This window comes from Branchiostoma belcheri, unplaced genomic scaffold (genome assembly GCF_001625305.1).
Source record: "Branchiostoma belcheri isolate BF01 breed outbred unplaced genomic scaffold, Haploidv18h27 scaffold13, whole genome shotgun sequence".
NCBI lineage: Eukaryota > Metazoa > Chordata > Leptocardii > Amphioxiformes > Branchiostomatidae > Branchiostoma > Branchiostoma belcheri.
This window is the reverse complement of record NW_017802713.1, coordinates 2,857,579-2,875,921: the sequence shown is the minus strand read 5'-3', so window position 1 is coordinate 2,875,921 and position 18,343 is coordinate 2,857,579. Positions and strand designations below refer to the sequence as shown.

General features: G+C 43.0%; 1 protein-coding gene across 3 annotated transcripts in view; it reads right to left on the bottom strand.

Annotated features, from left to right (window-relative positions):
* Positions 1-12,582: 12,582 nt before the first annotated feature.
* Positions 12,583-18,343, bottom strand: part of LOC109463760 (deleted in malignant brain tumors 1 protein-like) — a 23,436-nt gene continuing 17,675 nt past the window's right edge. For 2 of the 3 annotated variants that reach the window (XM_019760611.1, XM_019760612.1), the window contains 7 exons: positions 17,886-17,951; positions 17,208-17,519; positions 15,923-16,246; positions 15,489-15,626; positions 14,937-15,193; positions 14,409-14,505; positions 12,583-12,931 (listed from right to left, as the gene is read on the bottom strand). In XM_019760611.1, the coding sequence (XP_019616170.1) occupies positions 12,912-12,931; positions 14,409-14,505; positions 14,937-15,193; positions 15,489-15,626; positions 15,923-16,246; positions 17,208-17,519; positions 17,886-17,951 (1,214 nt within the window). In that variant the 3' untranslated portion in view covers positions 12,583-12,911. Of the gene's footprint in view, positions 12,932-14,408; positions 14,506-14,936; positions 15,194-15,488; positions 15,627-15,922; positions 16,247-17,207; positions 17,520-17,885; positions 17,953-18,343 lie in introns of all 3 variants that reach the window. The other variant, XM_019760610.1, reaches the window with a different exon arrangement.

Genomic DNA, 18,343 nt, shown 5'->3' with positions numbered 1-18,343 from the left:
TCTACTCGGTAACCCGTAACCCAGGTGAGTGGTAATACCATTCAGGTAATGCAGTTCAGGTGATACCATTCAGGTGGTTAACCAACCTTGAAGTGGCCTAATGGCCGTGTTACGTAGCGACCACTAAGTAAAAAATAACTTTAAAGGAATCTTTTCCCTTTTGTCATTTATGACTAATTGCCTTTACCTTTAAGCCTGATTAACTCACGCTTCTGGTGGCCCAACCGACTTATAGGTCTCCTGGGAGGGGCGTAAATGTTCGCGTCTGCCATGGGTAGATTGAATATGTTAATCCTGTTGTCTTCACATCCGCTTCTAGACATGAAAGCGTTTGGTAAATTGTAACTTGAAAGGAATGGGCATTTGCTACGAGAAGCATTTTACAAGTAGATGGCTCTTTTTAATGATGTTGTTGCTGTTCAACACCTGCACCTAGTACCTAACAGGCATTTTTCTTCGATATGATGTTGCAAAAAATCATGTCAAAATGATATCGTCAATCGGGCGTTGCCATGGCAGCGCTGGCGATGAAACTATGGTAACACTGACGCAACATCTAATTAAAATTTGTAGCATCAGTTGACCAGTAGGCCGACAGATTGATAGACAGGCTAGCCATCTACTCGGAAAGCCCTCAGTTCAGTGTTTTGTACCATAGTTGAAATTTGAGCATCGCAAAATTTGAGCATCGCAAAATGAACGGCAGTACAATGAACTTCACGGGAGGAAACTTCACACTGTACGAGACTTTCTGGCCGTGTTTCTATTGGTACCAGGAAAACAATGTGCAGTACGACCTGGCCGTAGCTGCGTGCTCTCATCTCCCTAATATGGTTCTGGACAAGAACAAGAAAGTCGGGATCGCCTCCGCCGCTGTCGGGACAGTCGCCCTGCTTATGAGCGTCACGGTTTTGTCCGGAGTGCTGAAAAACCATCACCTGTCCAAACCCATGTACATGTTCGTGAGAAATCCCTACTCTAGGTATTAATCGAGTTAAGGAATACAAACCAGCTGAATTGTGCTTAACTGTAAGCCCAGCAGACCAGGATACTTTTATTAAGGGTGGTGCCACCGAAATGTCGTTGTACACAAGTACTTTGGACTGAGAATATGCTGTAGTGCATTATATGAGGCAACAATTGATGGGATTCACATTACATCACATTTTTTCACATTTCATTGAAATTTTGCGCGAAATTCACATAATTTTCACATTCATGCACCTGGTAGTGCAAACGGCTAACATACAGTCAGCTAACGTTATTTTGGTCAGCGAAATTTTGCAAACTTTTCTGCATTGAGTAATGTATGGGTACAAGAGGTATGTTAATGTAGTATTAAATTGCCACTAAAATGTACATATCAATTTACCACATACACTGGTTTTGGATTTACATATCAAAATTTAAATATCAATATCACTCACACTAGAGAAGTTACAAGCTGGGACTTGTCACTGGTATTGCACAATCGAACACATGTATGGCACAATCAAATAATTTGATACACAGTTGCTAGTAATACATAAATTTCCGATACTTGTTGCTATAAGCTGATAAAAACAATATTGTACAAGTCATGAAATTTGAGTTTAGTCACTCAAGTCTAAGGACTGTTTTAAGTAACAAAATGGAGAATATTTAGAATTACTAGCTATAATACAGTCAGTCATAACAACAGGTATTGAGTGAACTGAATCGCTATATAGCTAGTAATAAAATCTAGTTCATATCACTTGCATGCCAAAATATTTACAGAAGTTTGTAAAATCGTGTAGAGCAATTTCAAGACAAAAGCGTATGCATAAGTACAATTCAGTGTGAGATAAAATTGGGAGACCTGAGGTCCGCAGTACGCCTCCCCTCCCCACATCCAAGTTTAAATAATAGTGAGGAATATGGCAAGTTAAAACAGTACAAAGTTACAAAGTCATGCAAAGATATTCCCAGGCAACAGTACCCTGAAGGTTTGACGCCTGTGTAAAACCTATGAACTATATGTCAAAAGAGTAACTTATTGTCACATTTGCTCAAGGACATCATGTCTTGGCTTGCTCTTTTTCTGTTTTTGTAGTTTCGCTTCCCTTTCAGCCTCTTTTGACAAACAAAAAAGTTTGAACGGTTCAGGGGGCTTATATTGGATTAACCTTTGCAAAGGTTTTCCGTTATCATTTTCCCTTTTACCTATGGGCTTTATATATGAGAGAATATCATTTAAAGTATACTGAGGTAGAGATTGGTCTCGAACTGATTGAATTTCAGTTCGCTCGTTCCTTTCTGTTTTAGTTTTCCTTCCCTTTCCGATTTCATTCTTGTTTTGTTTGAAGAAAACGTTTAAACAGTTCCTTGGGCTTATATTGGATAAAGCTTTGCACTGCTTTTTTTCTTGTATATATTCATGAGCTTTACATGTCAGAGAATTCTTTTGTGTTTCTTTTATCTTTTTCTTCTTATCATCAGTGAATTCTGAGTGAGTTTTTTTCTTGTTTTTGTGTCTATGGACTCTAAACTGCTATAATACAAGCGTCTGTCTGGCTTTCCTTGGATCTGTCTGCTACAACATTGTCTTGCTTGCTAAGACATTATGACAAATTACTTGACAAATTCTTCATTGCACACTTCTTTTGTGTCTACTGGTACTTGAGAGCTTCCTGATGACAACATTTCAACATTCGTCCCAAAGATCTAATATTGAAACCTATATGCTGATATTATATGAGAAGACATAATTAACAGTAACTTACAAAACAAATGGCCATCCTAGCATTGCTTTAGTTCATGGCCCCTCAAAGTGTTTATTAAATCAGAGGCATGTGAATTAAATCAGTCGTGGACTTTTTATCAAACATAAAATAGTTTTTCTTTTAAAGTGATTCTTGAACTGTCTACTTTAACATTGTATTCAAAGTCAAAGACCAGGTGGACGTGTTCCTCTGCAACACCAAATCATGGCTACAGACTAGTCTGTTTTTAACGTTGTCAACTTTTAAAAGGTTCTGTTGGAGACAGGATGTTTCTGTCAACACAATGGAAAATTGAGGTGGTTCTACTGTTTTTCTACATAAACACGTGTAGAAAAATCACATGTCTACAGCACTAAGGTCATGTAGAGCCACTAATATCATACATAGCTCATGATAAGACCGAGAAATTTGGTTTAAATTCTGGTGACTCTTTTTGATTTGCCTGAGTCGGAGAACAGTTTACCTTTCAATTAGGTGGCGTCGGTAGCGCATTGAGTAGAGCGTTGGACCCGGAACCAAAAGGTCCAGGATTCGATGTTCACCATGCACCGACGTTGTGTCCTTGGGAAAGGCACTTCACACTACCTTCCCTTCCCTGACGATGAAGTGACGCCCATTGGCTAATCTGCCTAAATGTGTGCCAAAAGCACATACTACCGATTTGGTTTGACAATGTGCCAACATCTGCACATTTGCCACCAAGATCCGGATTTTTTTTAATCTCTCACTGTGACGGATAGACCATCTGACGCGGGACGATTGTCACACTCGCTCCTGACGTCACTACCAACTGTCCACCCGGACTCATTGAAACGCCAATTGGCCTAAGTATATTCAGCACAGTGCGAACAAAATCACCAGAATGCGTGAACATGTCCACTCGTTTATAACCAGTGTTCGCCACGATGATGTGTCCCCAAGTGTCCACACAAATACCCAGGGGGCCAGACAGTTGACCTTCCTCTCTTCCCAAGTTTCCAAATTTGAATAAAAAAGTTCCATAGGTGTCGTAAACGTGGACGGTGTTGCTAGGTTGGTCCGAAAGAAAGACTTTTCCCTCGTTGTTTGTTGTGAGATGTCCTGTCGTATACGATGGTCGCTTCTCAAATTGTCGACCCTCATATACTGAACCGTCTTCTTCAGGAGCTTTAAACACTAACAATTTGACCCAGACAGCCGCCAATATCCTGTTATTCCGTACGTCGAAAGTTATACCACCGTCAGCGGGACCAGGGACAAGACCCCATCCTGTTTCAAGCTGGGCCTTTGGCAGTCCGCCCTGACTGTACTGCACTACGTGAAAACAAAGGCCTCTCGTGATGCTATCCTGATTCTGATATTTTGATTCCCCAAACACCCATATATCATTGTCTAAGCCAATATCAATATCGTAGGGTTTCATCACAGTCTTCCTTTTACAAAGCACCGCCGTTTCATTACCTGGCACTACGGTTGGAAATTGGCGCAGGTACCTCCCATCCAAGCTGAAGACTTGGACTCGTCTGTTCTGTCGATCAGTCACAAATATCTCGTTGTCAGCAGACACGGTCACCCCCATGTAATAAGGGATCACCTTTGCTTCATATATTCCTAGTACGAATTCATGATTTTATATTAAGAGCAATTATTCCACGTAGAATGAAATCACAGTAATTATGAAATTCCAAGAGCAAATACATGCAAACGAGCAACAGAGAGAGAGAGAGAGACAGAGAAAGCCACACATTCTACAAAAGGCAGAAAAGACTACTACTACTGACTATGGATCAGTCTCAAAAGACTATGATTTAACTGCGCAGATAAACAGACCAGGATGGCTCATTTCCTAATTTTACACAATCAAAGATTAATATATCTGAAATACATAGGCAACATGCTAAATGTAGGCTTAGTTTCCTTAACAATATTAATTTACCTTCTGATGTGCCTGATATCATTGTAAGTGTATGTTTCCCGGTGGGGACATTGCCATTGCCATTGGTAGATGAGTCGTTAGTCGATATCCCCTAAATAATGAAAGATCAAGTATTAGCTGTGGTTCTTTCTTTTTTGAGAACATAATAGTGTTTGGTTTTCTTGGGGGGGGGGATTTCCTTTGGGTTAGAAGACAAAAAAAGGCGCATGACAAATACATGATTTCATAGGATTGGTGATTATTAAATAATAACAAAGTTCTTAATTCACATCTACATGTACTTGCTTGTGCCGTCTGGTCCAGATCATTGAATTTGTGTTTGGAGAGGAAGAAGAAACTGAGCAAAAACAGTGTGTTTTACTTATGCCAAGAAGGTAATCATATAATATGGCGCTTACCTTTAGACTTCCCTGATACCTCGTGAAAAATATCACAAGAAAAACGATGATCGATAACACCGGGATAGAAACCGCCAGAGGAGCATACTTCATGCACACCTGTCGAAATCTACTCCCTGAAAAATACACATGCATTACAGCAACTTCAAAGCCATGTGAGGAAAGTCTAAAAAGTAAGGGTATCACTGAGTGAAAAAGTCAAATACATTTTTAATTGTTTTACGGCCCTTGTTTAATTTACTAACAGAATGGCAACATCCAAATCTTCAACATCAAAAATGAAATCTATTTTTCTCCAATGGCGCATCATTGCACATCCACATTTTAAGAATGTTTAACCACCAATTGCAATAACCAACTAACTAATAAATGAACTAAACTGAAAGCAAATGATATAATGAAAATCCACATGTCCTAGCAAAAAACAAATTTAAAAGCTATTTGATGAGAATTTATCTTACCAAAAGTAGCTTGCTCTTTCCGAACGTTGTTGCATTTATCGTGAGAGACCGGGGCGTTCCTTGGAGGTACCTGTCTTTGCACGTCTTCGGAGCTTGCCTCGGTACCAAGCATGTCATCATGAGACAGGGCGTAAGGTTCGATATTGTCCTCACCAATGTCAACATCGATTGTCTGTCCGCTTTCAGCCACAATTTCACGTGTGTAATTGTTACTGTTGTCGTCTCCCTGGTACCTTACGGCATACTTTTGGATGTTTTGGATGCCGTTAACGCTCTCAGTTACAGTTCCACATGTGGTATTGTTACCATCATCGTCTCCCTGGTGCCTTACGGCATATTGCTGAGTACGCTGGATGCCCTCGCGGTCTTCAGCCTGGAGCTCAGAGGGTACGTTTTCCCCGTACGTCGGATTCAGCTTTTTCGGATACGGATTCTTATAGCACTGAAAGTTTTGCGCGTTTGGGTCTAGGTCTGACTGAAAATTCAGAGGATTCGGGTTTTGGTTGTACGTCGGATTTGTCCCTTGCATGTCATGGTCATCCCCGGCACATGAGGATGAATCAGATCCTTCCGAAATATCGTTTGTGCTACGGAAAGATGTTTTTGCTTCCTGACAGCTTCCCTCGCACTGTGACTTCCCTAAAGGTGTCTTGCAAAAAGCCATACCATCATCATTGCGTCTGCACGCCACTGAGGAGTGTTCAGTATAGAAATCACCATATCCGGCTTGCCCTGATCCAGTGTCTAAATTTGAACTTACTTGGGTCATACTTTTTCTCGCTGGGCCGTACTTTGAGAGCCTTGGTGCGATGTCGAAGCCGGTGTTGTCTTCTGCCATTTCTACGAAAGTTGAGGACGACATGCCAGCTACACGTAGATGTGGAAACTTGTAGTGAATTCTTAAAGTATTATACTTGGTATAATACAAATGTTTAGATTGGTCTGTTACCGTTACATCAGCTGATTCAGTCTGTTTGCAACTGCTTTATTGTTCGGTTTGGTAAAGAACATCATATCTTGGCTTGCTCTTTTTCCTTTCAGTCCCTTTTGGCAAACCAAAACGTTTGAACCGTTCAGGGGGCTTATATTGTATTAATCTTTGCAAAGGTTTGCCGCTATCACCCCCCCCCCCTTTACTTATGGGCTTTGCATGTGAGGGAATTCTTCAAAGTATACTGAGATACAGATTGGTCTGCAACTGGTCTCATTGAATTTCAGTTAGCTCGTTCCTTTCTTTTGTAGTCTCCCATCCCTTTCCGATTTCATTCTTGTTTTGTTTGAACAAAACGTTTGAACATTTCCTTGGGCTTGTATTGGATAAAGCTTTGCACTGCTTAATTTTTTTTTTTCTTGTACTGATGGGCTTTACATGTCAGTAAAAATTCCTTTGTGTTTCTTTTATCTTTTTCTTAAACGTATGGGCTGTGCACATCAGTGAATTCTGAGTGAGTTTTGTTTGTTATTCTTGTGTCTATGGACTATTGCACAATTCTTTTTTGTCTACTGGTACTTGAGAGCTTCCTGATGACAACATTTCAATATTCGCTAAGATCAATTATTAAAACTTGTATGCTGATGTTATATGTGAAGACATCATAAACAGTAACTTAAAAGCTAATGACCATCCCAGCATTGCTTGACTTCCTGGCCCCTCAAAATGTTAATCAAATCAGAGGCATGTGAATAAAATCAGTCATGGACTTTTCATCAAACATAAAATAGTTTCCTTTTAATATGCTTATTAACGGAACTGTCTACTACAATGTTGTCTTGAAGTTGAATACCTTATATGGACTTGTTCCTCTGCAACACCAAATAAGCTACAGACTAGTCTCTATTTTCAACGTTGTCATATTTTGAAAGGTTCTGTTGGAGACAAGATGTTTATTGTCAACACAATGGAAAACTCAGGAAGTTCTACTGTTTTTCTACATATACATGCACGTGTAGAAAAATCAAAATGTCTACAGCACTAAGATCATGTTTAGCCACTAAGATCATACATAGCCCATGATAAGACCGAGAAATTTGGTTTAAATTCTGGTGATTTTGCTTGAGTCGGAGAACAGTTTATCACTCAATAAGATGGCATCGGTGGCGCAGCGGTTAGAGCGTTAAGTTGGACTCGGAACCAATAGGACCTGACTGTGTGTCCTCGGGAAAGGCACTTCACACTACCTTCCCTTCCCTGACGATGAAGTGACGCCAATTTCTAATCTGTTAAATGTGCTCCAAAAACATCTGCATATTTGCCACCAAGAGCCGGAATTTTATTTCATCTCTCACTGTGACGGATAGACCATCTGACGCGGGACGATTGTCACACTGGCTCCTGACGTCACTACCAACTGTCCATCCGGACTCATTGAAACACCAATTGGTCTAAGTATATTCAGCACAGTGCGAACAAAATCACCAGAATGCGTGAACATGTCCACTCGGTCATTACCAGTGTTCGCCACGATGATGTGACCCCAAGTGTCCACACAAATACCCAGGGGACCAGACAGTTCACCTTCCTCTCTTCCCAAGTTTCCAAATTTGAATAAAAAAGTTCCATCGGTGTCGTAAACGTGGACAGTGTTGCCGGATTTGTCCGAAAGAAAGACTTTTCCCTCGTTGTTTGTTGTGAGATGTCCTGTCGTATACAGTGGGTCATTTCCAAATTGTCGACCCTCATAGACTGAACCCTCTTCTTCAAACGCTAACAATTTGCCCCAGACAGCCGCCAATATCCTGCTATTCCGTACGTCGAAAGTTATACCACCGTCAGCGGGACCAGGGACAAGACCCCATCCTGTTTCAAGCTGGGTCTTTGGCAGTCCGCCCTGACTGTACTGCACTACGTGAAAACAAAGGCCTCCCGCGATGCTGTCCTTATACCTTGATTCCCCAAACACCCATATATCATTGTCCGTGCCAATATCAACATCGTAGGGTTTCATCACAGTCTTCCTTTTACAAAGCACCGCCGTTTCATTACCTGGCACTACGGTTAGGAATTGGCGCAGGTACCTCCCATCCAAGCTGAAGACTTGGACTCGTCTGTTCTCTCGATCAGTCACAAACACCTCGTTGTCAGTAGACACAGTCACTCCTAGGTAATATGGGATCGCCCTTGCCCCATACATTCCTATTATATATGATCAAAGTATTAATTAAGAGTAGTTATTCCACGAAGAATGCCATCAATAATGAAATTCCAAGGGCACATACATGTACATGCAAGTTAGCAACGGTCCGGATCGAGCCGAATATATAGATGGCTTTGATCCGGCTTCGATCTGGACAATTTTACCCTACTAGTGGGAAAAGGGCCACAAAGAGAGAGACAGAGAGAGAGAGAGAGAGAGGCAGAGAGACAGAGAGAGACAGAGAAATCTACTAGTTTTACCAAAGACTTGAAAGTGTAGAATATCTGAAATACGTATGTTAGCAACATGCTAAATGTAGGCTTAGTTTCCGTAAATCTATGCCAACTCACCTCCTGATGTGCCTGATATCATTGTGAGTGTAGGTTTAGCAGTAGGGACATTGGCATTGCCATTGGTAGATGTGTCGTTAGTCGATATTCCCTGAATAATGAAAGATTAAGTATTAGCTGTGGTTCTTTCTTATTTCAGAACATAATAGTGTTTACTTGGGGGGGGTGCATTTCGTTTGGTTTAGAAGACAGAAAAAAAAGTCGCATGACAAATAAAATATTTCATAAGGTTGGTGATGATTGAATAGCAAAGTTCTTAATTCACAACCACATGTACTTGCTTGTGCCGTCTGGTCCAGGTCATTGAATTTGTGTTTGGAGAAGAAGAAGAAACTGAGCAAAAACAATGTGTTTTACTTCTGCTAACTTGAAGGTAAACATATAATATGACGCTTACCAGTAGACTGCCCTGATAGCTCGTGAAAAAAATCACAAGGAAAACGATGATCGACGAAACCGGGATAGCAACCACCAGAGGAGCATACTTCATGAACACCTGTCGAAATCTACTCCCTGAAAAAATACACATTACAGCAACTTCAAAGCAACGTAAAGAAAAGTTTCGAAAAAAGGGTGTTACTAAGTGAAAAAGTCGACATACCTTTTTTTTTTGTTATATCGCTCTCGTGTAATTTACTAACAAAATAACAACATCCAAACCTACAAGAACAAAAAATGAAATGTACATTGCACCAATGGGGCATCATTGCACATCCACATTAAAAAATGTGTAAACACCAAAAACAACTAACTAATAGAGGAACTGAACTAAACTGAAAGCAAATGATACAAAATCAAATCTCCTAAGAAAAACTTAAAAGATATTTGATGAGGATTTATCTTACCAAAAGTAGCTTGCTCTTGCCGAACGTTGTTGCATTTATCGTGAGAGACCGGGGCGTTCCTTGGAGGTACCTGTCTTTGCGCGTCTTCGGAACTTGCCTCGGTACCAAGCATGTCATCCTGACACACGGCGTAAGGTTCGATATTGTCCTCACCAATGTCAGCATCGATTGTCTGTCTGCTCTCAGCTGCAGTAGCATTTGTCCTGTCGTCGTCGTCTTCCTGGTACCTTACGGCATACGGCTGGATGCGTTCGATGTCTTTACGCTCATCGCTCTCAGTTACAGTTTCACGTATGTCATTGTTACCATCATCGTCTCCCTGGTGCCTTACGGCATACGGCTGGATGTGCTCGATGTCTTTACGCTCATTGCTCTCAGTTACAGGTCCACGTGTGTCATTGTGACCATCATCTTCTCCCTGGTGCCTTACGGCATACGGCTGGATACGTTGGATGCCCTCACGGTCTTCAGCCTGAAGCTCAGAGGGTAGATTTTCCCCGTACGTCGGATTCAGTTTCCGCGGATACGGTGCGTTGTAGCACTGGGCATTTTGCGCATCTGGGTCTAAGGCTCTCTGCGAGTTCATAGGATTCGGGGTTTGGTTGTACGTCGGATTTTTCGTACCTTGGATGCAATGATCATCCCCGGCACATGCTGATGCTTCAGATTCTTCCAGTTTGACCGAATTATCGTTTGTGCTACAGGAAGATGTTTCAGCTTCCTGGCAGGATTCCTCGCACTGTGACTCCCCTAAAGGTATCTTCGGAAACGTCATACCATCATCTATGCTTCTGCACGCCACTGGGGAGGGTTCAGGATAGAAATTACCAGATCCGGCTTGCCCTGATCCAGTGTCTGAATTTGAAATTACTTGGGCCATATTGTTGCTGCCTGAACTGTATGTGGGGGACTTTGGAGCGATGTAGGAGCCGGTGTTGTCTTCAGCCTTGAGTGCGAAAGCTGTGGACGACGTGTCAGCTACACGTAGATTCACGATCAGTCTTCTTGCAACTGCTTTATTTATTGTTAGGTTTGCTCAAGGACATTGTATCTTAGCTTCCTCTTTTTTTGCGTTAACTTTGTAGTTTCGCTTCCCTTTCGTTTCTTTTGACAAATAGGAACGTTTGAACAGTTCTAGGGACTTATGGAATGACCTTGGATTAACCTTTGCAAAGGTTTTCCGTTATCATTTTTCCTTTACCAAGGACGTTTTACTTGTAGAATGTCCTTGAGTTTACATATGAGGGGATTCTATAAAGTATACTGAGGTACAGATTGATATGCAACTGCTCTGATTGAATTTCAGTTGGCTCTTTCCTTTCGTGTGTAGTTTTCCTTCCCTTTCACGTGCCGTTCTTGTTTTTTGTTCAAAACGCTCGAATAGTTCCGGCGGCTTTAATATATTGGATTAAACTTTGCAGTGCTTAATTCGTTTTATATCTACTCATTGTCCTTTGCATATCAGTGAATTTTGAGTGAGTTTTGTTTCTTGTTACTCTTTCTATGGACTTCAGCGTCTGATGTAGACGGACCTTTTTCTGCCTGTCCTTGAATTTGTTTACTACAACATTGTCTTGCTTGCTAAGACATTATGACAAATTACTGCTCACATTATTAGTTTGTATCATTAAACATTATGATAGCGGCAGACCGGGCAGTTAATCTTTCTTCTATCTACAGACAGTTCCGTACCACACACCAAAGTTATTACCTCCATGAAAAATGGAGGTATTGTTTTTGGCGTGTCTGTATGTATGTATGTATGTATGTATGTATGTCTGTCTGTGTTTCCGCAACTTTGTGGTCAGCCTAACTTCAGAACGCCTATATGGATTGTGATGATATTTGGTATGATGGTAAGTCTTAGAAAGACAAAGGTCAAGGTCAAGTATAGGCCTCCCGGTGGATGACCTTGGTACTGCAGCAGAACTTCCGGTTTTTGTATCTTTTGTCCTGAACAAGCTATGGTCTTGACTTTTTGGTGACAGATAGCTTATCCTGTCAGGAATAAGTGGGGTAAGTTTGGTCCCCCTAGCAGCTTGTTCTGGAACTGCAGGTTAGTTTCTGGTAAAACCTTTCAAAGCCAATAAGTCCAGATTGGAACAACGTATTTTCATCATTTTTGGTGTGTAGGTACCTGAGTGACAGTTGTTCATGATTAAATGCAAATTATGCAAATGAGGACCTAATTTGCATAATTAATGAGAAAATTCTTACAGTGTTATACATGTGTTATACATGTAATCTATTTAATCTGTGGAAGATGGAACATCAACAGATACCAATTATGCAAATGGTGACCTAATTTGCATAATTAATGTGAACATTTTGTGACTTCTTATTGGTGAATGATGGGAATTTTATACCTCGTGACATGTATAAGTTACTTAAAGGTATGCATATATTATGTTAATGTAGAAGTTATTTGCATAATTAATGACGATATGTTGAAATGAAGTATGACAAAGCAAGCCCATATTTCATGGAGGTATGAGATCTCAGAACTCTTGTTGGTTCTGTCGCCTGTGTAAGCTATCCAGCTGTTACTTCCCACAAACCGGACGGTTCCAGCGTTACCATAGAGTTATCTGGACAAGTGTGTGTGTAAAATAATTGCACAGCCCTGGTGTAGTTCTGAGAGGGCATGGTGATGAAATCGAACACACAGCACAGTATGTATTGTAATTGCTCTGTTTGCTAGATATACATTGTAATAAAAGGTATTCATAAACATGTTTGACTTCAGCAACAACAAGCTTTATTTGTGATAGACCGTCACACCAACGTCAATACTGTTCAACCAAGTCGACTTCATTCACTTTGATTGATTTGCTGTAGTGGTCTTCATTCATGCGTTTCTTTGCTCTTACACGGAAACGTCGTTAAATTTTATCATAAGTTGGGGCTAGTTCACTTAGATAACCGTTGTGACCTTGCGGGGATTATTAATCCATGGTAAATTATACGTTAATGATGTTATGTTTTGGGGATGCAGTGCGTCAGTAGTTCGCTAGGGTATGGGTGACACGTTGGCGCCTCGGCTTGTTGCGTAGGGAATTCATTTCTAGTCAGAGGTCTTCCTTCCTACAGTTAGAGAGAAGAAATACAACAAAAACATAATCAACAGAATGACGAAATACGACCCCATTCCACTTAGTGGCGTTCTCACGGCGCTCTCTCTGTGACCTGAAATTGGCTAGAGCGTCGTAAGAGCACCGAACTCCACAAAAAACGTGCTCAAGTGGAATCTCTACGGCGACCTATCTGCGCGACCAAAACTCTAATGTCAGCAACGGTTTTGGGCGATCAACGAATTCATAGCTCACTCAAGGAATTCCGGAAAAGGAGAACGAAATTTTGTACGTTTTCTCTCTTTCAAAGTCATTCTCGTACATCCTCAATCATATTGAGATTATATGAAATCGAGGGTGTAAGGCACCAATTTCACTAGGACGCTCTCTCTGCGCTCTCTCTGATACCTGAAATTGGTCGGAGCAAAGAGACAGAGCCGTGAGAGCGCCGAGGTCGCCATGTTTTTTATCTAAATTAATGTTGGGGCCGTTGCGCGCACGCATGGCGCTCGCTTCACGCTCTCTTCGCGCTCTCACTGCGCTCTCACGGTGCTCATCGTTGCATGCCCCCCCCCCCCGTCTAAGTTGAATGGGGGTATGAGATCGCCGTCCTCTACTTAGACGGCGATCACCGTGAGAGCACCGTGAGAGCGCGCAACAGCCGCAACATTATTTCAGATACAAAACGCTCCGACCAATATCAGGTTGCAGATAGAGCGCAGTGAGAGCGTCCTAGTGAAATGGGGACCATACACACTAAATATGATGCAGGATGTACAAGAATGACTTTGACAACCAGAAAACGTATAAAATTTCGTTCTCTATTTCCGTAATTCGTTGAGTGAGCTATGAATTGGTTGATCGCCCAGAACCGTTGCTGACATTTGCGTTTTTAGTCGCGCTTAGAGCGCAGAGAGGTCGCCGTAGAGATTCCACTTGAGCACGTTTTTCCTGGAGTTCGGCACTCTCTCCGCGCTCTGGCTAATTTCTCGTCGCGGAGAGAGCGCCGTGAGTTCGCCGTCTAAGTAGAATGGGGGTATCACGGCGATGTAATGACCCGATTCCATACAGTCGCCGAGGTGACGGCGCTCATGGCGCTCTCATGGCGCTCTCATGGCGACTTTGGCGCTTTCTCCACGCTCTGACCAAATTCAGGTCGCAGAGGGAGCGCCGTGAGAGCGTTGTCTAAGTGGAATGGGCTGTTCATATTCAATTCCACAGTGACAGTACAACCGTCCAGAAACGGTGCACGCTGTTACTATACAGAGGTAAAAATGGATCTGTATCGTATGCATACAATGTCACAAATCGAATAGGATCGTGATCGACGATGTACAATTTGAAAGACACAAACTTACAAAATGCACTTCATCAATGAAACTAATAATGAAGTATTTTTGCCGTTCAACGGTTTCTGAATGATCGCCCGGTGCTTCAGTGAACAGGAGATATTGAGGAATTATGCATAAATATCATCAAAGGTCTCGTACCTAGGTTACACGGTCCCCAGAAATGCTTAATGTCGTCGACGGCTATGTCTCCGGTGAGACCAGTAGCGGTAGTACTACGGATGCCGATGAACATCACCTGTGGACAATGTACAACGTCAGAACTTTGTGATAACCTTGGGGGACCTAAATTGAGTAGTACAAATGATTTACCAAAACATGCATTTGCATCAGGAAAATGACTATAGTGTCTCTGCTCCCATAATGTCACGAGGTACCTGAAACACACCACATTGAAACAAACGATAGTATCGAGGCCTTCTCAAAAATGTATTGAACATCTGGCATGAACATATGAAGTATGCATACCCCAGGGATTATTGATCAGAAAATCGTTTTCGATTCACCTTTTTTCATGTGGTGGTCTTAGATAGAGTACCGAGTGGAATTATTATATGAGGAATTTTTTTTAATCGGAAATCCAATTTTAGGGAGTGTTTATTGACTTTGCATTGTTTGAAGAATCTCTAGGCTAGATCTTTAGGTCGTGTTAGAATTAAGTGTACTTACCTGGCCCACAGGCGCGTACAGGTCTATGGTTTCCGTGTACCAGACGTCGCCCTGGTTGCCAGACCGATCGAACGGCTGGTACCAGGCGCTGGTGCCGTTCTGCACGTACACCTTGAGGTCTCCCACGTCGGCGCCGTACATGTGGTAGGCGAACTGCAGGCACGTTCTGGCCGGCGAGCCTGGGGCGACTGTGGGGCTCAGAAGGAAGGCGGCGTCGCCGGGACTCAGCTCCGCAGACTCCGTGTACATGTAGTAACCTGTCCCGGCAAAGTAACAACCGTTCGGGTTCGGTAAATGTTTTCAGTAATACAGAGTAGCACTGAGATACAAACTCTTTGAGAAACGTAGTCGGTGGCGAAAAGCAGACCAGTGCAATAGCCTAGTGGGGAGAGTGTTATCGGGTGGTCGCTGGTTCAAACCCCGGCCCCATCATTCCATATGCCACTTTCGATAGACTCGATACAAACATACTGATTTCTATGATTATAGCAATCAGCACGTACGATCGAGAAAGAAAACTGTACGTTGAGCAAAGTATAAACTATCCCTTACCAGATCCGGTCGTGTGGTCTGCGTCTGGGCCTGTGAGGTTGAAGGTAGTGGGGCCCTGGTTGCGCGTGAACTTGTAGTTGTAGTAGCCGCACTGGTCTTGCTCGAAGTCACAGTCAACGCTAGCTCCGGGAGTGGCGACTGCAAAAAAAGTTAAGCAAAGCTAATCAGAAGAAACGTTTGGATAGATAGAACAGATCTCTGTTACATTATGGGTTTGGAGTAAGTAACTGGAAAGTTAAAATTAAAGATTCCATCAATGACAGATAATTTTTTGCACAACAACAGCACAAGATACAAAGTATGGCATCTACTAGTGCATATTAAGTACACTTCCATAAGGCTTATCTAGCACAAGAGTGAGTGGCTAGTATGCATTGATAGGTATGAACTTTTTCAATCAATGACATGAACTTGTGCAGAATAAAGAAGCTCACCTGAGCCTTGACAGACCACAGATATATCATGTGGGTGTGTGCATCCACCATGTGTTCCCCATCCGTCATGAGTACACTGCTCCACATTCGTCTCGAAGCCGGTACACTGCAGGTTGTTGAGCCAGATGGGCCCGTCTCCCGGCCCGTAGTGGGCGCCGTAGTGGAAGGTGCCGAAGTCGGGGTAGCCGAGCTGGCGACAGATGACTCTGGCGTCAGCAGCGCCGAACCCGTCGTCACAGATGGTCCCCCAGATACCGTCGTACCTCACCTCCACCCTGCCGGAGTTGGGGCCGTCTGTGCCGTCGGCAAGACGGACTACGATTTCTGCAGAATACATTTGAGAGCGGACTATGAAAAATTGTATCAGAGGCGTAGAAGAAGTTGCGAGAAAATGCCCAGTATACCTACTGCCAAAAAAGGCAAAATATCCTCTTTCCGATCTGTCTATGTGTTTCCCCGTAACGGAACTTATGTGTCATTTTACTCTAAGTTTCACTGTCAACCAACGTTAAGGAATCTGCTATCTGTAAAATGTGTATGTTTCTAGGTAACTATATACAGTACGTACCTGCAAACTCCATGTACGTTGTGTTATTTTCTGACTCATGGTCCCACTGTAAAGTACTACTAGTGGTGACACCACTGAACCAGACAACCCTTCTTATGCTTCGATCCCAATTGAAAGGGCCCAGCCTGGAAGTCCCCGGGCTGTCTTTTGGCATTTTCGGCCCGTACGTGGCCCCGCGGGACACCCTGCGGCTACCGGGCTATTTTTCGGCCCGGTGGGGACCCGAGAAGAATTTAATTCTGACTTAAATTCTACCCGGGCCCCGCTGACAAAAAGACGCCGTGACTTCATCGTGAGAACACCGAGAGGTACCCCTCCAGTTGCCAGCAATCCTTCGGGACACATTTGTTACGTCACAGACCAGATGAACAGAATAAAGGTGTGTACTTCGTAAACCCGGGTAAAATGTGTGAGATCACAGATCAAAGGATCACAAAAAAAGCGTGAATTCTGCATTACGTATAGGTCAGTACATTACATCGTCAGAGAGTCTGCCGGGTACCTGCCAGGTGCCTGCCGGAGACCGACCAAAGAGGGTGGCAAAACTTTTAACAAAATGCCACTGAAGGAAACTTTTAATTGTGACCACGACAGCCGATGCCCGCCCGACTCCTGAGCCCGACCGGGGCCGGCCGGGGCTACATCCCCGACGGGCACCGGCGCAATTGGGACAGAAGCTCTAGCACAGAAATGGAAAATAAAGCTGGACATCGTTACCTTGTTTACAGACGACGCTGAGATCGTGTGCGTGTGTGCAGGAGTTCACCCCCCAGTCCGCGTGGTTGCAGCCTCTCACCGTCAACTCGTCCCCGGTACACTTCAGGTCGCTCAGCCAGATCTTGCCGGTCCCCTCGCCGTAGAAGGCGCCCCAGTGGAAGGTTTCGTAGTCGGGGAAGCCGAGCTCCCGGCAGATCACCCGGGCCTCGTTCGCGCCGGTGCCGTCGTCGCAGATCGTTCCCCACTCTCCATTGACCTTGACTTCTACTCGGCCGTAGCTGTAGCCGCCGTCCATCAGGCGGATGTCGTAATCTAGGGAATTAACAGAGAAAGAAAGGGAAGAACTATGTTATATGAATGAATGTGTGACAAACTTTTTTGTTCACACATACCCACTTGGAAGTGCAGGTCACAACAGAGGAATAGTATACAGATAATGTCACACACACACACACACACACACACACACACACACACACACATGAACATGTCCATGATCGAAGGTTTGTCTAAGTTCATTAGAGAGATAAATTTGTCTAAATCATATTATCAGCGCTACCCTTTACCAAAATATAATCTTTGACGCCTTTTATTGCAACGTTTGGGCAAAAACAATACGCTACAAATGCCATTGTAATTGATAACTTGTAGCTTTGATAACTGTAATTCTGTACTCACCGCCCAGATTGATGACGGCTGGAATGGTTGTTGCCGGCACGGGAGTTGTTGGAGCTTCTGTTGCGGCTACAAAATGCACAAAACAACATGTTTAAGGGGCATTATGACAAAAATGGCTAAACGTTCTGTCCAACACTTAGTAAACTGGGACTTACCCAAATGTAGCCTTTTTGGCATACTGTACTTCATTATGCCAAAAAGGCTACATTTGGGTAAGTCCCAATTTACTAAGTGTTGGACAGAACGTTTACCAATTTTTGTCATACCAACACAGATGAACGTTCATGCTATCCTTATGGCCAATATGATCACATGTCGTGAGTGTAGTGACCTACTCAAACATATTAACGTTGGCTAGAGCAATGACATTTATCTCTGTCTGCCTATATCTCTCTCTTTCCCTCTCTCTCTCTCTCTCCGTCCNCTCTCTCTCCTCCTCCTCCTCCTCCTCCTCCTCC